The sequence below is a fragment of the Drosophila teissieri genome, chromosome 3R, assembly GCF_016746235.2.
Source record: "Drosophila teissieri strain GT53w chromosome 3R, Prin_Dtei_1.1, whole genome shotgun sequence".
Lineage (NCBI taxonomy): Eukaryota > Metazoa > Arthropoda > Insecta > Diptera > Drosophilidae > Drosophila > Drosophila teissieri.
This window is the reverse complement of record NC_053032.1, coordinates 584,616-603,001: the sequence shown is the minus strand read 5'-3', so window position 1 is coordinate 603,001 and position 18,386 is coordinate 584,616. Positions and strand designations below refer to the sequence as shown.

Here is an 18,386-nt window from a genome sequence, read left to right as displayed (position 1 = left end):
GCTGCATAACTTCCAATGTTTTCTTTTAAAAACAATGTTATGCATGTGACGTTCATATCATGTTAGCTTACTTACTTCTGCGTCAAGATATTTAGCCAACTTTTTTATGTTGTCATTTATTTCTCCAATTAGTGCATTATCCAATGATCCATTTGATTCGCATAGGAAGTCAAATATATTGTCCAGGTCAACGGAGTCCTGTTGGATTGAAGGTCTGGTAGTATTGCTTTCAGAGTCATTATTATCGTTAATTGGCTTGGTTTGAATGTTATTTGAAATATGAGCCAGCACTCTTAGTTCCTCTTGTATTAATCTGAAATATTATACAGAGAATATATATTAACTTATTGTATATCTTCAAGTTTTGTTCTTTGAGTTTTGGATTTATTTTGTAAGAGCAGAAATGCTCCTGGTCCGGTTAAAAGGTTACAATTTTTGGTGATATTCACTTAGGCTAAGCCGCATGACAAGACTTTCGATTATGTCGGCGGCGGAACGGCAAAATTGTGTTGAACATCTATGTAAAAAGTTATTAAAGTTGCCACTAGGATTTTTATACGACTTCTTAGAAATACGATATAATACGATACGGTAATGCAGTTATTAAGCATATTTATACCCGTTACTCGTAGAGTAAAAGGGTATACTAGATTCGTTGAAAAGTATGTAACAGGCAGAAGGAAGTGTTTCCGACCATATAAAGTATATATATTCTTGATCAGGATCAGTAGCCGAGTCGATCTGGCCATGTCCGTCTGTCCGTCCGTCTGGCCGTCTGTCCGTCTGTCCGTATGAACGTCGAGATCTCAGGAACTACAAAAGCTACAAAGCTTGAGATTAAGCATACAGACTCCAGGGACATAGACGCAACGCAAGTTTGTCGATAGATGTTGCCACGCCCACTCTAACGCCCACAAACCGCCTAAAACTGCCACGCCCACACTTTTGAAAAATGTATTGATATTTTTTAATTTTTGTATTAGTTTTGTAAATTTCTATCGATTTGCCAAAAAACTTTTTGCCACGCCCACAAACCGCCCAGAACTGCCACGCCCACACTTTTGAAAAATGTTTTGATATTTTTGCATTTTTGTTTTAGAGTTGTAAGTTTCTATCGATTTGCCAAAAAACTTTTTGCCACGCCCACTCTAACGCCCACAAGCCGCCAAAAACTGTCAGTGTTAAAGACTCTTGTTCGCACTTCCACTAGCTGAGTAACGGGTATCAGATAGTCGGGGAACTCGACTATAGCGTTCTCTCTTGTTTTTGTATGTTTTTTCATTACATATAATACATATATATCTATGGAAAGCTAGTTCAGCATTTTTAAATTTGTATTTACTAGATTCGTTTAAAAGTATGTAACAGGCAGAAGGCGTTTCCGACCATATAAAGTATATATATTCTCGATCAGCATCAATAGCCGACTCGATCTGGCCATGTCCGTATGAACGTCGAAATCTTAGGAACTTTAAAAGCTAGAAAGTCACTCCAGTGACATAGAAGCAGCGCAAGTTTGTCGATTCATGTTGCCACGCAGACTCTAACGCCCACAAACTGCCCAAAACTGCCACGCCCACAATTTTTAAAAATGTTTTGATATTTTTTTATTTTATTTTTTTATATATATTTTTAAGTTCTATCGATTTGCAGAAAAACTTTTTGCCACGCCCACTTTAACGCCCACAAACCGCCCAAAACTCCCACGCCCACACTTTTGTTCTTGTTATCTTGTTATATTTTTCCCATTTTTGTTAGTCTGATATAATTCTCTCGATTTTTCAAAAAACTTTTTGTCACGCCCACTCTAACGCCCACAAACCGCAAAAAACTGTCAGTGCTGAAATTTCTCCTTCGCACTTACACTAACTGAGTAACGGGTATCAGATAGTCGGGGACCTTGACTATAGCGTTCTCTCTTGTTTTACTAAATATTAACCATTTTATTCGTGTTTAAAGTAGAAGAAAGGGAGAATGCTATAGTCGAGTTTCGCGACTGTCGATAGCCGGTACTCAGGAAGTGGAAGTGCGAACGAGAAAATTTTTAATTTTTCTGGCATATTTATAGAAATAAGGAAATACCTTTGTATTAGCCACTTTCCTTTACGGTGAAGGTCCCTCGTTGGTGGCAGCAATAATTAGGAACCACGATCAGGGTAATACGCGACCGACACGAATAGGCGACTCCCTCCGACGAAGTTCGTCGCATTGTCTGGGACCGTCTGGGGACATCCTTGTCGACCAATAAACCTTCGGATAGCTAATGAATCAGTACTTAGATGTGATGCAATTTCTAAGTGAACCGCCTTGGGAGCAAAACAAATAAATAAGGCAGCGTAGGACTTGAACGAAAGCCTTCCTCGAGTTCGACATATGTAAATGTCGTATAGAAAGAGCCACAAAAATCAATACCACTAATGACAAATAGGACTGCAGAGTTCATGGGCGTAGGGTGCTCACAAGTGCTCAAGGGAGAGAGTTTGAATGGTGCTGATGCCGGACGTAGTTGGGCCATACTCGGAACAACGAAAAGTTGCACCACCTTGAGGCTTTATGATTTTTTTCAATTTCTACTTGATACTCGTGCTTTCAAACTATTTTGATAATTTTATGAAAAGATTAATTATATTCAGTCGGTGACAAAGTTTCTTCGAAAACTATACCCTTCTCTTTGCATATTCTTATAAAGCGAAACATATAAGCGAAGTTTAGGTGTGATGAGAATCAGCTTTGTGGTAACATTACGTCATGTAGCTTCTCCTGACCATTCTTGAATATCCGCTACCCTGTTTTAATAAGGGTTTGGTTCTATGACAGAGATCTGCGAGAAAGTGAGCGGCGCATGCTACTTTCGACTTTGAAGTCAACAATGATAATTTTTAACCTTCGGAAGTTTTGCTACAATTGTAAACGCAAGCTTTATAAGCTCTCTTAGATGCGTAAGCTTAGACATGTAACTGTACCGCTGACATCGGGTCGGTATGCACGAACCGTATAGATATATCATCCAGTTGAGACAGAGTGTTTTTTAGCATACTCTAAGCTGTTTCCCAAGCTAACTTGTTAAGCCAAAGTTCCTGCAATAAGATCTTTCCCTTAATCACAATTGAACTTAATAAGCCGACTGTATGTTCCGTTTTGTCGCTCGGAGACCCATGTAACTTTTGACCTGAAGGCATCTTCGCTGGGCAACCACGGTATTCCTAAAGCCTTGACTCTGAATCCGAGATAGGTATCGACTAAACTGTGCTATCAGATGCAGTGACCTCAGGTGAGTTTTAAAGCAGAGAGACTTTGGACTTAATTGTCTTTAGCTCCTCTACGCGCGCAGCACTAGTTAACATGTCATCTATGAAGAAATTGGATCCAATTACGTCAGCAGCTCTAGGGAGTGAACATCTTTCAGGTTCACTCAACCTTTTTCAGCACCGAATAGCCTGAAATGGGGCTGGCAAGTGTTCCCAACTCATTTGGATTGGAATTAAACGGCAGCTTAACTTCAAACCGACCTGATGGCAATACCTGTGTAGTCCTCCTGTACTGGAATTCAACGAACTCAGGTCCTGGATACTATAATCTTTGCTAAGTATGTAAGAGGTATGTAACAAGTTGACGACCCTATAAAGTATATATATTCTTGATCAGGATGAAGAGTAGGGTCGATCTTTCCATGTGCGTCTGTCTGTCTGTATGAACGTCCAGATGCGCATGTTTGTTTCATATTGTTGTCACGCTTACCGCCCAATAACAAACCAGAATAGATTGATTTTAATCAAAAATCCCTTATTAGTTTGTTTCATATTGATGTCACGCTCACATTACCGCCCACAAACAAACCAGAATAGATTGATTTTAATCAAAGATCCCTTATTAGTCGTGTAAATTGTAGTTTTGGTCTCGCCAAATTTATAAAAATACCAAAATATTTTTGCAACGTCCACAAGACGCCCAAGACAGTAACGCACATGTATTGCCATTTTTTTGACATTTTCAAACCCCCACAAGCCAAAAAGTTTGGTCACGACCAGAATTTTTCATAACTTGTAGATGTTTTTTTTTTATTAAAGTTTTTTTTATTGCACGAACGCGAATTTCCGCAACTTTTGAAACGTGGCGGGTTTCACGTGTTTTTGCTAGTAATTAATAGCATTCTCGGGTCCTGTTGATTCTGCCGCATACTTCCCCGGTTTTTTCCCGTCGGATAAGCCTCCTCGTTGTCGCTATAGTCCTCCACCTGATCCTGCTGCTTAAGGTCGCTAATGTGTACTGTGTCCTCTCTGTTTAGAACAGTTCCTTTCTGCCTTTCCTGTGTTAGATCTTACAGACTACTGGCGATACGAAATCCGTAATCTTGCACGGCCCATCGAACCTTGGTGCTAGCTTAGCCGCAAGCTTCTCTGTCGCTTTCGACAAATGGTTTTCATTGCCTCAAACAACGTCACCGATCCTTGGATTCCATTGACTTTTTCGCAGATTGTAATGTTTTGCCTGGTCTTGAGAAACTATCTCCACGTTCCTTCGCACTATATCCAAAATGAATTTTATTTCCTCGGCGTTTCCTTTTGGCTGCCTTCCTGTAGCATTTCCTGATCGTATAGCGTTCGGTAGCCTAGGCTCGCGTCTCCCCCGGCCACGAGGTTACTTCTCTCTGTCGTATTCCTTTAAGGGGTGTATGTTGACGTAAACTGTAAACTCTTTATTCAACTCATAATGCCGAGAAACTTATTGAACGCCCTGCTAGTAAACTGCACGCCGTTGTCTGTAATCACCACTTTTGGAACTCCAAACATCGAGACTATGCGTTCTCTAAAATGATTTCTGTAATGGTTTCGCTGTTCTTTTGACGAGGGTACCATTTCCGTCCTCTTAGAAAATTGGTCGATCAGCACCAACAACATATTGTAACCATGGCAATTGACCTCGGCAATGGTCTAACGAAGTAAGCACGCACTGTTGCTCACCGCTCTTTCAGGATTTGTGTCACCAATATTCCGGGCTGTTAATCGTGCAATTGTCTTTCGACTGCTCACATGGCCATATGCTGGGGAGTCATTCCCTTTTCGGCTCTATCTCCTGCATTCGCCGGAGTGTCTCTGGTGATGCGGTCACAGACTCCGGTAGTGGATGCCTTGGCAGTGTTATCGCCTACGATGTTCAACTGGCCCTTCGTGTACGCAATATCGACGTTGTATTGCTGTAGCTCTAGTACGCATCTGGCGATTCTTTCTGAAGTGATTTTAATGTTGTTTAACCACTTAAGTGCCATGTCGTCACTACCTTAAAATATTGTAATGTTTACCTCTGGCTTGCGAACGAACGGGGTTGTGCCAAACTAATGGTGGCTTAAAGGGGCTGATTAGAAGTTTGGGCGTTGCTAGCTTTCGTCGAGCTGATGATCTTCTTTCCCCGCTAGATTCGCAGTGTAGTAGCTATTAAACCACAAAAAAGCCGCTGGTGGTAGGCTGCCTTATGGAACGGCGTCACAACTTCAGGCAAGTGATCAAACTCTACAGCTGATCAGCTGTCGAGCAAACCCCTAAATGTTGCTTAGATCGGAAAGGATAAAGGGTTTCGAAATTCGGGATTGCTACAGATTCCGATTTGCTGATTCTTCCCCCTATAGCACAACATGACTTTTTTGACGGCTTGCTCGAAATGTCGTTGTCGCAAGTTAATTATATAAGAATTTTGTCGATTGCTGGACCTAAGCTTAGTAACAAGTCCGGAAAGTGTAGCACCACTTAATCAGCCTAAAGATCCATATCATCCTACTTCTAAAGTGACAATCCACACGGATAATCTGTAATAAACCTCCACACCTACGAAATGTAAAGTCGATACTTTATATAAAATCTTAACATATTGGTTCTCGGTCTATCTCTTCTAAATATTTAAGTGCTCGGTTATATTTTAACTCTGTGATTTCATAATTTGCAAATCTGAGGAAGTAGAACAACGCCGCACATTGGCGCATTAGATACTTTTGGTGAATAACAATAATAACTCTTGAACCAGTTGAGATATTTTCATAATTATACCCGTTACTCGTAGAGTAAAAGGGTATACTAGATTCGTTGAAAAGTATGTAACAGGCAGAAGGAAGCGTTTCCGACCATATAAAGTATATATATTCTTGATCAGGATCAGTAGCCAAGTCGATCTGGCCATGTCCGTCTGTCCGTCCGTCTGTCCGTCTGTCCGTCTGTCCGTCTGGCCGTCTGTCCGTCTGTCCGTATGAACGTCGAGATCTCAGGAACTACAAAAGCTAGAAAGTTGAGATTAAGCATACAGACTCCAGGGACATAGACGCAGCGCAAGTTTGTCGATTCATGTTGCCACGCCCACTCTAAGGCCCACAAACCGCCCAAAACTGCCACGTCCACACTTTTGAAAAATGTTTTAATATTTTTTCATTTTTGTATTAGTCTTGTAAATTTCTAACGATTTGCCAAAAAACATTTTGCCACACCCTCTCTAACGCCCACAAACCGCCCAAAGCTGCCACGCCCACACTTTTGAAAAATGTTTCGATATTTTTTCATTTTTGTATTAGTCTTGTAAATTTCTATCGATTTGCCAAAAAACTTTTTGCCACGCCCACTCTAACGCCCACAAAACCGCCAAAAACTGTATGTGCTGAAGACTCTCCTTCGCACTTCGAATAGCTGAGTAACGGGTATCATTAGTCGGGGAACTTGACTATAGCGTTCTCTCTTGTTTTTTTTTTAAATTAAAGTTAATTTTAGTACCTAAATAAACTTTAAAGAAAAATTTTTTTATTTATTTATATTTTTTTTGTGTGTCAATTTTTCATCTATTTTTACCTTTTATTTATCATTTTGTTCAAAATAATAATTAATCATTATACATTAATTTAAAATCATTACAAAGTCAGGGATTGAAAAACAAGCCGCCAATACAGGACAAAATGTATGCCCGCCATACAATTTCGTACTGCGCAGCGACTGCGCTTGTAGCAGAATTGGCACTAAGCCGCGCGTTTTTTACGCTGAGTTGAAAGTATCTTTTGCCTGGGAAATTCTGGGACGGACGTGGGGGGACCCGATCTTTTGATTATGCTAAAAATCATATTCAAGAACAACACCTCATACGCCAAACACAGAATCCGGTAGAATCCCATTCATTGTTTTCCCTCAAAGTTGAAAAATAGGTGAAAATTAGTACTTCGGTAAAACAGGTATGCCTGCACGTGCAAAGAATATTATACATTTATTCCACCTTGGTTTTACTGAGATTTGATGACCATAGAGACCATAACTAGCTTGGTCGGTTACATATTTTACCTAAAAATCGACCACAAAGTCCAAATTTTCTACAAAAAAATACCTGTTTTTTTGCAACCCAAAAAAGGTTCAACTTTGAACACGTGTAACTCCTAAAATACTGAACCGATTTGAATTATTTTTTATATTCAACCCTTTTGAACTATTACCTGTCGAATGCGATTACCACGCAACGATCCGTTGTCATCAACAATTTGCTTAAAATTCAGTATCTGTATCTAATGCGCCACTGCGCAACCCAAAAAAGGTTCAACTTTGAACACGTGTAGCTCCTAAAATACTGAACCGATTTGAATTATCTAGTGTAGTGAATTGTCTAGTGTCTAGCAAGTGTACACCAATTCACCTTCTCAGTTCAGCAGACCTTAAAATTATACTTACCTCTCACAATCAGCAATAGTATTTGTGTTGATACTGGTTAATTGCCCATACATTCCATCTCGCCTTTTCAATTCTTCATCTACGCGCTTCATTTCTCTTAATGCCGCTGCTACCTATAATATGAAGATAAATCATTTATAAAAACAAGCTTGATAATTTGAACGTTTAAGATTGTGTTGTTATTTAGCAAAATATAAAACGCCTTTTCAATTCTTTATCTATGCTTTACATTCTTCTACTCACGGTTCCCCCATATATGGAAGTAATTCTTTTTGATTCCTTTCCATAAAAAAGGTAGCAAATTGGATGCAAGCAATGACAGAGGAATCTCTAAGCGCAGGTCAATCACCTTTTGGAGTTAACTTCCAGGGTTTCAAAAATTATCATTAACCAGATGTCATGTACAATGATTTTAGTAAAGCATTTGACTCTGTTAATCATTCTCTTCTAGTACGGAACCTTGATTTATTAGATTTCCCTGTTGATCTTCTAAATTGGATTTTATGTTATCTGAATGGCAGGACGTATTTAAAAATTTATCCTATTTAAAAATTCTCCTTCTTGTATTCTCCGAGCCACTACATTTGACCACTTTTATGTATAAGTTAACAACTAAGAGTACCAACACTTTTGTCACCAATACACAAACACTAGTACTTCATATAAACAATGCTGACGCGCCCCAACCGAGTTCAGCGCTCCGCGCTACGAACGGTCAGCAACAGCAAACGGACACCCCTTATCCGGGGTACCGAGCTATGTTGCATAAATGCTGAGTCGGCTTGCCGACCATGGGTTTATGGCGTGATGCATTGGAGCCATAGTAGATCCACACTTTCATATTCTTTTGTATTCAGTCTTAAGCCAGAGCTTTAATAAAGAGCAGCTATTCACTCCGGCACGCAGCCGTAAAATATCATTTTATTATTTGAATACTCTCGCTGAGCCAAAAGGCCAGCGATCGACAAAGAGGGCAAAGTCACGCCCTCCAACCTAAACTTCATAAGAAGATATAAATCCCTGGTGGCAGCATCGTACCGGATCCCACGGGAAGGAATATCCGCACCGTCAGGAGGCCATAGGACCAACCACGACGGAGGAACATATTAATTGGCGCCCAACGTACATTTAGTACCCGCACCTAATAATATCTTAACATAACAACGTAGTTAAGAGTACAGGCCATGTAAGTTTGATTAGTGAAGTCACTCGGCAACCTAAGGAATTTTGTGTGGAATATTAAATTTTTTTTTTTTTTTTAATTAATTAACATCTTTATTTAATATTATTCAGGAACAGATCAATTAAAGCCTTTAACCTAAATGTTGTCTTAAGTAAATAATCTCTTAATTATAAAATATAATTTGTTTTCATCTTAATATATAGGAATAGGTCAAATTTCGAGTAGTGAGGTTTCAGGTAAATAATATATTCATACTAACATCTTAGAAGCAGTCCAAAATGTCTTCTTTTGAGCCTGCGAATTGGGATAGCCCCCTGTAATCTCCGGGCGAGACGATTACAGTGGGCAGTTAGTCGGTCGTTGTATCTGCTTGAGAAGAACGAGATTTGGTCTTCAACAAGGCGCAGGTTTAAATCATTGTGAAGCGTTTGGCCGCTAACGAACCAGTCACAGCCAGTGATTTGTCTTAATGTTTTGTTCTGGACGGTTTGGAATCGTTTTCGGTGGGACGCAGCCGCCACTCCCCAAATTTGGATGCCGTATCTCCAAGTAGGTGCGATGATTTGCTGATAAATCTGACGCTTGCATCTTAAAGGTAGTTTGCTTTTCTTATTTAGCATCCAGAATAGTTGGTTACGCTTTAGGTTGCACATTTTGACGACTCTGGCAATATGATCGCGGAAGGTTAGGCGTTTGTCCAGTGTGAGGCCTAGGTATTTCGCCTTAGTTGCTTGTTCTATGTCCACATTATTAATGTGTACCGCAGGAGTTGTGTTACGGCGTAACGTAAAGCAAACGTTTACGCATTTGCTTTCGTTAATTTTGATGTTGTTCGCCATGGCCCATTTCTCGAATTCGTTGAGATAAGTTTGCAGCATTTGTGACGACTCGGTCTCACTGTTCGAGGAGCTGAGAAAGCAGACGTCGTCAGCGAAGCTGGCCAACAGCATTTTGCTGTTGTCATAGGTCATTTCATAATAGCTTGGCTTGGGGATGTCTGCTGTATAGATGAAGTAAAGTATCGGTCCTAAGACGCTTCCTTGAGGTACGCCAGCTGCAATGGCAAAATTTACAGAGGTTGCGTCTCTGGACTTGTAGCAAAACTCTCTGTTTGTGAGAAACGATCTAATGAGCTCAAACAGGTTGGCTGGCAGCGCTGTTTTGACTTTGGCTAGTAGTCCCGGGATCCAAACTCTATCAAATGCCTGTTGAATGTCGAGGAAGATTCCGTTGCAGTATTCTTTATGGTCATAGGCCTTCAGGATATGATTGACTACACGGTGCAGTTGCTCAATCGTACTGTGGCCAGCTCTGAATCCGAATTGGTGCATTGGGATAGTATCATTGTCTTCTAGATGTATTATAAGTCGGGAAGCTATCAGCCTTTCCATTACCTTCGATAAGGAGGGCAGGAGACTGATAGGCCGGTAGGAGCTTGGATCCTGTTCCGGCTTCCCTGGCTTTAGAATCATACTGATTCTAGCACTCTTCCATTTTTTGGGAAAGTATTGCACTCTAAGTATCGCATTGAATATCAATGTGATAAGTAATAGTGCTCTCTTGGGAAGGATTTTAAGTACTGCGTTGCTTATTAGGTCGTGACCTGGCGCCTTTCGTCTTTTGAGGGTACGTATCATGTTTGAGACTTCTTCCAGACGGATAGGTCTTATTGGAGGTGACATCTGGAATGGGCGCTGTAGTACTTCGTTTATACTGTTGATATCCCCCTCGGATGCGAAATTAAACGCAGTGAATCTGTCGCCAAGGTGTTCCGCAAATGTTTGTACTTGCTCTTCTAAGGAGCGACACCAGTTACCATTGCTGTTCTTCAGAGGCGTAACTTTCTGTGGCATTCTTTTAACTTTTTTGGTAAAGGACCACATATTAAAAGTGGAATCATTAGAATAATCCATATTGGTTAGCATATGTTCGAATTGCGCATTTTTCAATTCAGCCATGGCAACGTGAAGCTCTCTGGCGCATCTATGCCATTGAGCTTTATCCTCAGGACTGTGCGTTCGAATATAACGTCTTCTCAGTGCTCTCTTACGGACTAGCATCTCTGCAATGGTTGGATCAAATCTATTCGAGTGGCGTATGAGGGCTCTGCTATGATTATTTGCAGTGTGCATGTTTGCACTCCTCGCCGCATTTGTCACATTGGTAGTGAAGAGGTCTACCGCGTCGTCAATTTCAGCAGCAGAGTTGATCTTAATGTTAAGGCGTATCGATCTACATAGTTCTTCCTTGAAAACAGCTACATTTGTGTGTTTGCTAAGAAGTTGCCTACGTTGAGTGCATTGTGTGGCTTCTGTTTTTAATGTAGTGATGAGAGACAGGTGGTCCGATTCAAGGTCCCAGCTGTCTCTGATGTTTAGCTTGTCGTGTGGAATGTTGCGATAGATTGCAAAGTCTAAACAGGATGGTCTTCGATTTACTGCGCTTGGATAGTATGTTGGTGCTCCAGTCGCCAGGATGTTGGCGTTAATTGAGTTGACGCTAGCGGCAAGTAAGTTACCTCGGTGACAGGTGATCGCAGAACCCCACCATGGATGTTTTGCGTTCCAGTCTCCGCTGATGAATGATCTTGGAAAGTTGAAGTTAGCGAATATGTCATCAAATTCTGATTGAGTCCAGCTGAAGTTTGGAGGGCAGTAGATTGATCCGATGAATATTTGTCCTATACATGTTTGGATTTTGGCACCCACGATTTGGACTTTAGCATGGGCGATTGGCTCAATGGGAAAGTGATTGATATTTTTGTTAACCAGGATTGCAGCTCCACCCCTGCGACTGCCGTCAGGTAAATTTGAAGTGTAGACTTCATATCCAAATAGTTGAAGGTTGGATGTCTTCGTTTCGGTGAGAAGGAGAATGTCAATGTTCTCTCTCTCCGCAAGGTGGCCGATTACAGTCATTTTGCCGGCAGCACCTCGCGTGTTCCAGGTGAAAATTTTTATTTGGGACATTGTGTGAGTTGCGCGTTAATTGCGACCAGCATCTGCAGCATCTGGGCTTGCATGGAGTGTAGACCCTCGATACCTTTTGTGAGCGATGCAATTGCCGTTTCTATATTAGATTCTTGTGCATTTTGCTGTTGTGAAACATCTGAGAAGAAGTGCGCATGATTGGCGTCCTGTAGCCTATTTGTTAGGTTTCCTGGTCGTTTGTTTTGTTTTTCCGTGATTGGAAGTGCATTTCTGGCTATTTGAGCATAAGAAACTCCATTTTCATAATGTTTAGGTGTAGAGTTATTGTTTATGCCCACTATTGGAGTTTTCTGTACATTGTCGTTCATTTTGAGCAATTTTTGATAGGATTTGCAGCCACGGAAGTTAGCTGGGTGATTTTCTCCGCAGTGAGTGCCAGTTGCTGGTGCTTCTTTGCTTCTGGGACAATCTGATGATTTATGATATTCACCGCAAGAGACACAGATAAAAGGTCTGTAGCAATATCTTGCAGTATGACCAAACGATTGGCATCTCCGACATTGCACAATGTCGTGCGCTTTTCTGGCTACTTCAATACTAACGCGTTGGCGGCATAGAGATCGTAGTTGGAGTATATCTTTGTTATTTAGATTCTTTTCTACATTAATGAAGAAGAGGTTCATCTTTTCACCGCTCTTGTTGCTTTTTGGGTTATATATTGATTGAACTTTATGCCCCTGTCTTAGTAATTCCTCTTTGATTTTATCATGGAGCTGTAAATGGTGTAATCCTCGCACAACAACTCTGAATGGCTTCTCGTCTTTCAATTGATAGCAATGGAATTCAATTTTCAGAGTATTTAGTTGTCGTACTACAGCCCTGTAGGTATTAGCGTCCTTGGTGTAGATTCTGTGAGTGGAGCCCACAGAGGATTTGATTTCAATATTTTCAAGATTTGTAACTTCCTCGATAGCGATAAGAAGTTCGTTCACGTTTGTCACGCCCATAAGAACGATTGGAGGTGGTTTTGGACTACCAGTATAAGCAGAGTTTACCGTAGATGAATCAGTTTTACGTTGTACGTTTGCGTTCTTATTATGTACGTTGCTGTCTTTAGCCTTAGAAGCGGTAGAGGAACGGTAGGCCGCTGCTTCAGCGCTAGTCGATGGTTCGTCCACACTATTACAGTCCATCTCATCGTCATCTACTGATAGTGTCTCGAACCTGTTTGCTGTCACAGGGTCACTGGGTTCTAAATTTCTAGAAACGGCACGTTTTCGTTGAATTTTTGGTGAGTTTAATGGCACCTTCCTCTTCTGGCTCTGGATTTTTTGCCATCTAGGTGAATCAGATTCGTTGAGGCCCGGTAAAGGGGGGAAGTCTATAGAAGCGCCCAATGCTTTAAGAGGCATAGACGCTGAGCACACGCTACTGCATAGCTGGGCGATGATGAAGTGTAGGTATACATTGGACTATGAGTTGTTATCAGAGTACTAGTGACACAGGCTGCATTACTGCTTGATACTGCTATAACATATGGGTCAAGCTTGCCGCTAGTGTCCAGTTCTTCAGCCAGAGTTAACACTCCTGTAATCTCCTCATCCATGACGGCTTCTCTCAGAGCTTCGCCAAGAAGCTTCGTTTTCCTAGAGTTTGCCATCTCTCGCGATTATATGCAGATTCGAATGTAAGACAATCACTGCTTTTGTTTCCCCTCTTGTGCAGCTGCTCGCAGTGTGAGGGGGACAGTGATGCCCTAACGAGCCACAAATGCAGTCTATCGCACTACACTTATGTTGTTGTTATTGTCCAACTGCCGACACTGCGCTAGACAGCGTCAAGTCTTATGTTATAACAAATTATTATTTTTATTTGGCCCGAATTTAGGTGTGACCAGGTTTCGTGCACAAACGTCAGTATGAATATTAAATAAATAAAAAAGCTAACAGCCCTTTTTTGCATGCTTTTAGGGAGCATTATTTTCCACAGCATACTTTTACCAACAGAAAATTCTGTAGCATACTCCAAACGTAAATTCTACTTTACTTTACCTCGACCCATTGATTTTACACAGCCTACTTTTTACAAGAGTAAATTCTGTCGCATACCCCAAGTTACTTTTACCAAACGTAAATTCTACTTTACTTTACTTTGAGCTATTGCCCAAAGAAATTAATAAGGAATAAATATTTCTTCTGTGCAGACCTTTTCTTTGTCGTTTTTAGGGGAAACACCTTTTTCCCTTTGTGTCGCCTTATATTTCTCGCGCGTGCAAATATCACGCCTCGCATAGCCGATCGACCGTGCTCGGAAAGAATTAATTTGCGTGGTGTCAACCAATGGTAAATGAGTTGGACGGCATATAGAAACATAAAGTCGAAGACGATAGTGACGACGAGTTTAGTTCAGAGCCAGTAGGTTTTTGTCCGAATACTACAAGTAGCACTGCAGCCATGGACGCCGCACAGCTACAAGCTATTATAGCTGGAGCTGTTAGCCAGGCTTTGGCTGAACAAGAACACAGACTAAAGCAGGACTTCCAGGCACAATTAGATGAGGTTAAACAGCAGATGCAAAACTTGCGTGTAGAAGCACCACAGGTAGAGGCATACAAAAAAATAATCCCAAACCCTGACGTACGGTGCGAGGTCAAGCTTGACATTGTGAAGACCTTGCCAGACTTTTCGGGGGAACAGGACGACTATGTGTCATGGCGGCAGTCAGCCGTAGACGCATACGAAATCTTCAAACGGTATGACGGTAGCGAGGCACATTACCAAGCTGTCTCGATTATCAGGAACAAAGTTAGGGGGCCAGCGAGAGGGCTACTAGTTGCCCATAACACAGTCCTAAATTTCGATGCCATTATTGCTCGACTGGATTGTACCTACGCGGTCAAAACGTCGCTGCGCGTACTTAGGCAGGGACTCGAAACAGTTAGGCAAGGAGAGCTTAGCCTAATGGAATATTACGACGATGTAGAGAAACGATTGACGTTAATAACAAACAAGATCGTTATGACTCACGAACCGGACAGTGCGATTCTGTTTAATATTGAAGTTAGAGAGGATGCTCTCCACGCATTTATTGCCGGTCTTAGGAAACCCTTGAGGGCCATAGTCTTGCCGGCGCAGCCCAAGGATTTGCCCTCAGCTTTAGCTTTGGCTAGGGAGTCCGAGGCTAACATAGAACGCACAAACTTTGCCAATACATATGCAAAGGTTTTAGAGTACAAGGCAACCACCTATGAGCACCGAAAGGATCGAAACCGCTCAAAGGAGCCGCATGGAAAATATAGCAGGGCCGAGGACGGCCTAGGGATAAACCCTCATTTTTACAAGAAGCAGGGTAAACCAAATAATTTTGCCCAGAATAATAACAGCTATCAGAATCAAGCACCTGAGCCTATGGAGTTAGGCTCCACTGTAACCCAACATAGGCAACCGACCTCCTTTGGAAACGGTCAGCCTACAAACGCCAAGGCCGAGAGTACTCGAGGCCAGAAAAGATTCGGCTCCGCTCGCATGACCGGGCAGAGGCGTCAGAGATTGCAGAACACTATGCAACAGGCTGAAGAGAATAATGACGGCGAGTATGATGGTAGCGAATCGAACGTCGGCGAGTGCAGACGTGTTTCTTTCAAGCTACGAATAGCAAGTTCTAAAAACTACAACAGTATAGTGAAAGTTAAACACAAAGTGTAAAGTGCAGTTTGCACAACTAACAATTATTGACTATAGTAATTATTTACTAAAATAAATAATTATTCCATATTGTTCTGGTAATTGTTATATGTGGACTTAGAACAATGAATCAAAACGACATACGTTCTCAGCGACAATGTGAACAAGACGAGCGCCGGCTCTCTTTACAACGCAACAATGCATACTTTTCTTTCGTCTCACCGCAAATCGGTGATCGAGCACCCTCACCTTCAACTAACTCGAAACTTTTGCCCTCAGAGAACGACAGACCGCGTTCTTGCTCTCCCTCTCTGCCTGCTTCGGCTCACAAGTCGTGGAGCGAAGAGACCGCCTCTCCTACCCCGCTCCTCTCGCAGCGCCAAACGACCGTCCCGGGTAACTGTAACACTGCAATAACGAGTGCAGTGACCTCACTGGCAACTGTCACTGCTACCACAACAACAACTTCGTCAGCGTCAACTAATTATCGCTGTGCCAGCTGTAAATAATTCAGCAGCACTGACCGTTTGCAACAACAATAATGCACGCAAAGAAGAATCAAAACAAAAGCAGAAGTCGATTTCGACTGTGCAGACTGGCATGGATCGCTACATCCAAATCAAGAGAAAGCTCAGCCCTCAAAACAATAAGGCAGGTAATCAACCCAAAATCAATCGAACCAACAACGGCAATGAAAACTCTGCAGTAAATAATTCAAACCGATATGCTATCTTGGCTGATTCTGCGACCGAACAACCCAACGAAAAAACGGTAGGGGAACCAAAAAAGACCAGGCCTCCACCAATTTTCATACGAGAACAAAGTACAAATGCACTTGTAAATAAACTCGTTGCTTTGATTGGTGACAGCAAATTCCACATTATCCCACTTAAAAAAGGAAATATTCATGAAATAAAACTACAGATCCAAACAGAAGCAGACCACCGTATAGTGAATAAATACCTAAATGATGCTGGTAAAAACTACTACACATACCAATTAAAAAGTTGCAAAGGGCTACAGGTAGTACTTAAGGGCATTGAAGCAACAGTGACACCAGCTGAGATAATTGAGGCTCTGAAGGCCAAAAACTTTTCTGCAAAGACAGCTATTAATATTTTAAACAAAGACAAAGTTCCGCAGCCACTATTCAAAATAGAACTCGAACCAGAGCTCCAGGCACTAAAGAAAAACGAAGTGCACCCAATATACAATTTACAGTACTTGCTACATCGGAGTATCACCGTGGAGGAGCCGCACAAACGTATCAATCCAGTTCAATGTACTAATTGCCAAGAATACGGCCACACCAAGGCATACTGCACCCTTAAGTCCGTATGTGTTGTCTGTAGCGAACCTCATACTACCGCAAACTGCCCCAAAAACAAGGACGATAAGTCTGTGAAGAAATGCAGTAACTGCGGGGAAAAACATACTGCAAACTACAGAGGCTGTGTGGTGTACAAAGAATTGAAGAGCCGCCTAAACAAACGTATTGCCACAGCACATACATACAATAAAGTCAATTTCTACTCTCCGCAACCGATTTTTCAACCACCCCTAACTGTCCCAAGCACTACTCCAACAATTTCTTTCGCTAGCGCCCTAAAATCCGGACTAGAAGTGCCCGCCCCACCGACAAGAACTGCTCATTCCGAACATACACCGACAAACATCCAACAAACACAACAAAGTGGCATCGAAGCTATGATGCTATCCCTACAGCAAAGCATGAAAGACTTTATGACGTTCATGCAAAATACTTTGCAAGAGCTCATGAAAAACCAAAATATCCTGATTCAACTTCTTGTATCTTCAAAATCCCCATAATGGCTTCCCTACGGATATCTCTGTGGAACGCAAATGGCGTTTCACGGCATACACAAGAGCTCACACAGTTCATTTACGAAAAAAACATCGACGTAATGCTACTATCAGAAACGCACCTCACAAATAAAAACAATTTTCATATACCAGGATACTTGTTCTATGGTACAAATCATCCAGATGGTAAAGCTCATGGAGGCACTGGAATACTCATCAGAAATCGCATAAAACACCACCACTTAAACAATTTTGACAAAAACTACTTACAATCTACGTCCATAGCCTTACAACTCAACAATGGTTCAACGACTCTAGCCGCAGTCTACTGCCCACCGCGCTTTCCAATCTCTGAGGATCAATTCATGGAATTCTTTAACACACTAGGTGACAGGTTCATCGCAGCGGGTGACTATAACGCCAAGCACACCCATTGGGGATCTCGACTTGTGACGCCAAAGGGTAAGCAATTGTACAATGCGCTTACGAAGCCAGAAAACAAGCTAGACTATGTATCCCCGGGTAAGCCTACATACTGGCCAGCAGACCCAAGAAAAATCCCAGACCTGATCGATTTTGCAATTACTAAACATGTCCCCCGCAACATGGTCATCGCCGAAGCACTAGCAGATTTATCATCAGATCACTCACCTGTTTTTCTAAATATGCTAACTCGCCCCCACATCGTCGACCCACCGTATAGACTCACAAATTTTAGAACAAACTGGCCAAGGTATCAAAAGTATGTCTGTTCACACATAGAACTAACGACGGCATTATCTACAAAGGAGGATATAGACAAGTCAACGGAAACTCTTGGAAACATTTTAGTTTCGGCTGCAAAGGCTTCAACCCCGCCAGTGACGTATGCAAAACCAAACTACATCAAAACTAATCGCGAAATCGAGCGGCTGGTATTAGATAAACGACGCCTACGAAGGGATTGGCAGTCTAATAGATCACCAATTACAAAGCACATGCTTAAGATAGCCACACGCAGGCTTACCAATGCTCTCAAACAAGAGGAAAAAAACAGCCAACGTTCATATATCGAGCAAAAAGTCGAACCAAGTCGAAAAAG

At 41.7% G+C, this 18,386-nt stretch overlaps 1 protein-coding gene across 7 annotated transcripts in view; it reads right to left on the bottom strand.

Annotated features, from left to right (window-relative positions):
- The window catches only part of LOC122620870 (unconventional myosin-VIIa), a 1,106,244-nt gene that overhangs the window by 578,965 nt on the left and 508,893 nt on the right, over positions 1-18,386 (bottom strand). For 5 of the 7 annotated variants that reach the window (XM_043798541.1, XM_043798540.1, XM_043798542.1 and 2 more), the window contains 2 exons: positions 7,686-7,798; positions 76-313 (listed from right to left, as the gene is read on the bottom strand). In XM_043798541.1, coding sequence (XP_043654476.1) covers positions 76-313; positions 7,686-7,798 — 351 coding nt within the window. Of the gene's footprint in view, positions 1-75; positions 314-7,685; positions 7,799-18,386 lie in introns of those variants that run through there. The other 2 variants (XM_043798545.1, XR_006326158.1) reach the window with 2 other exon arrangements.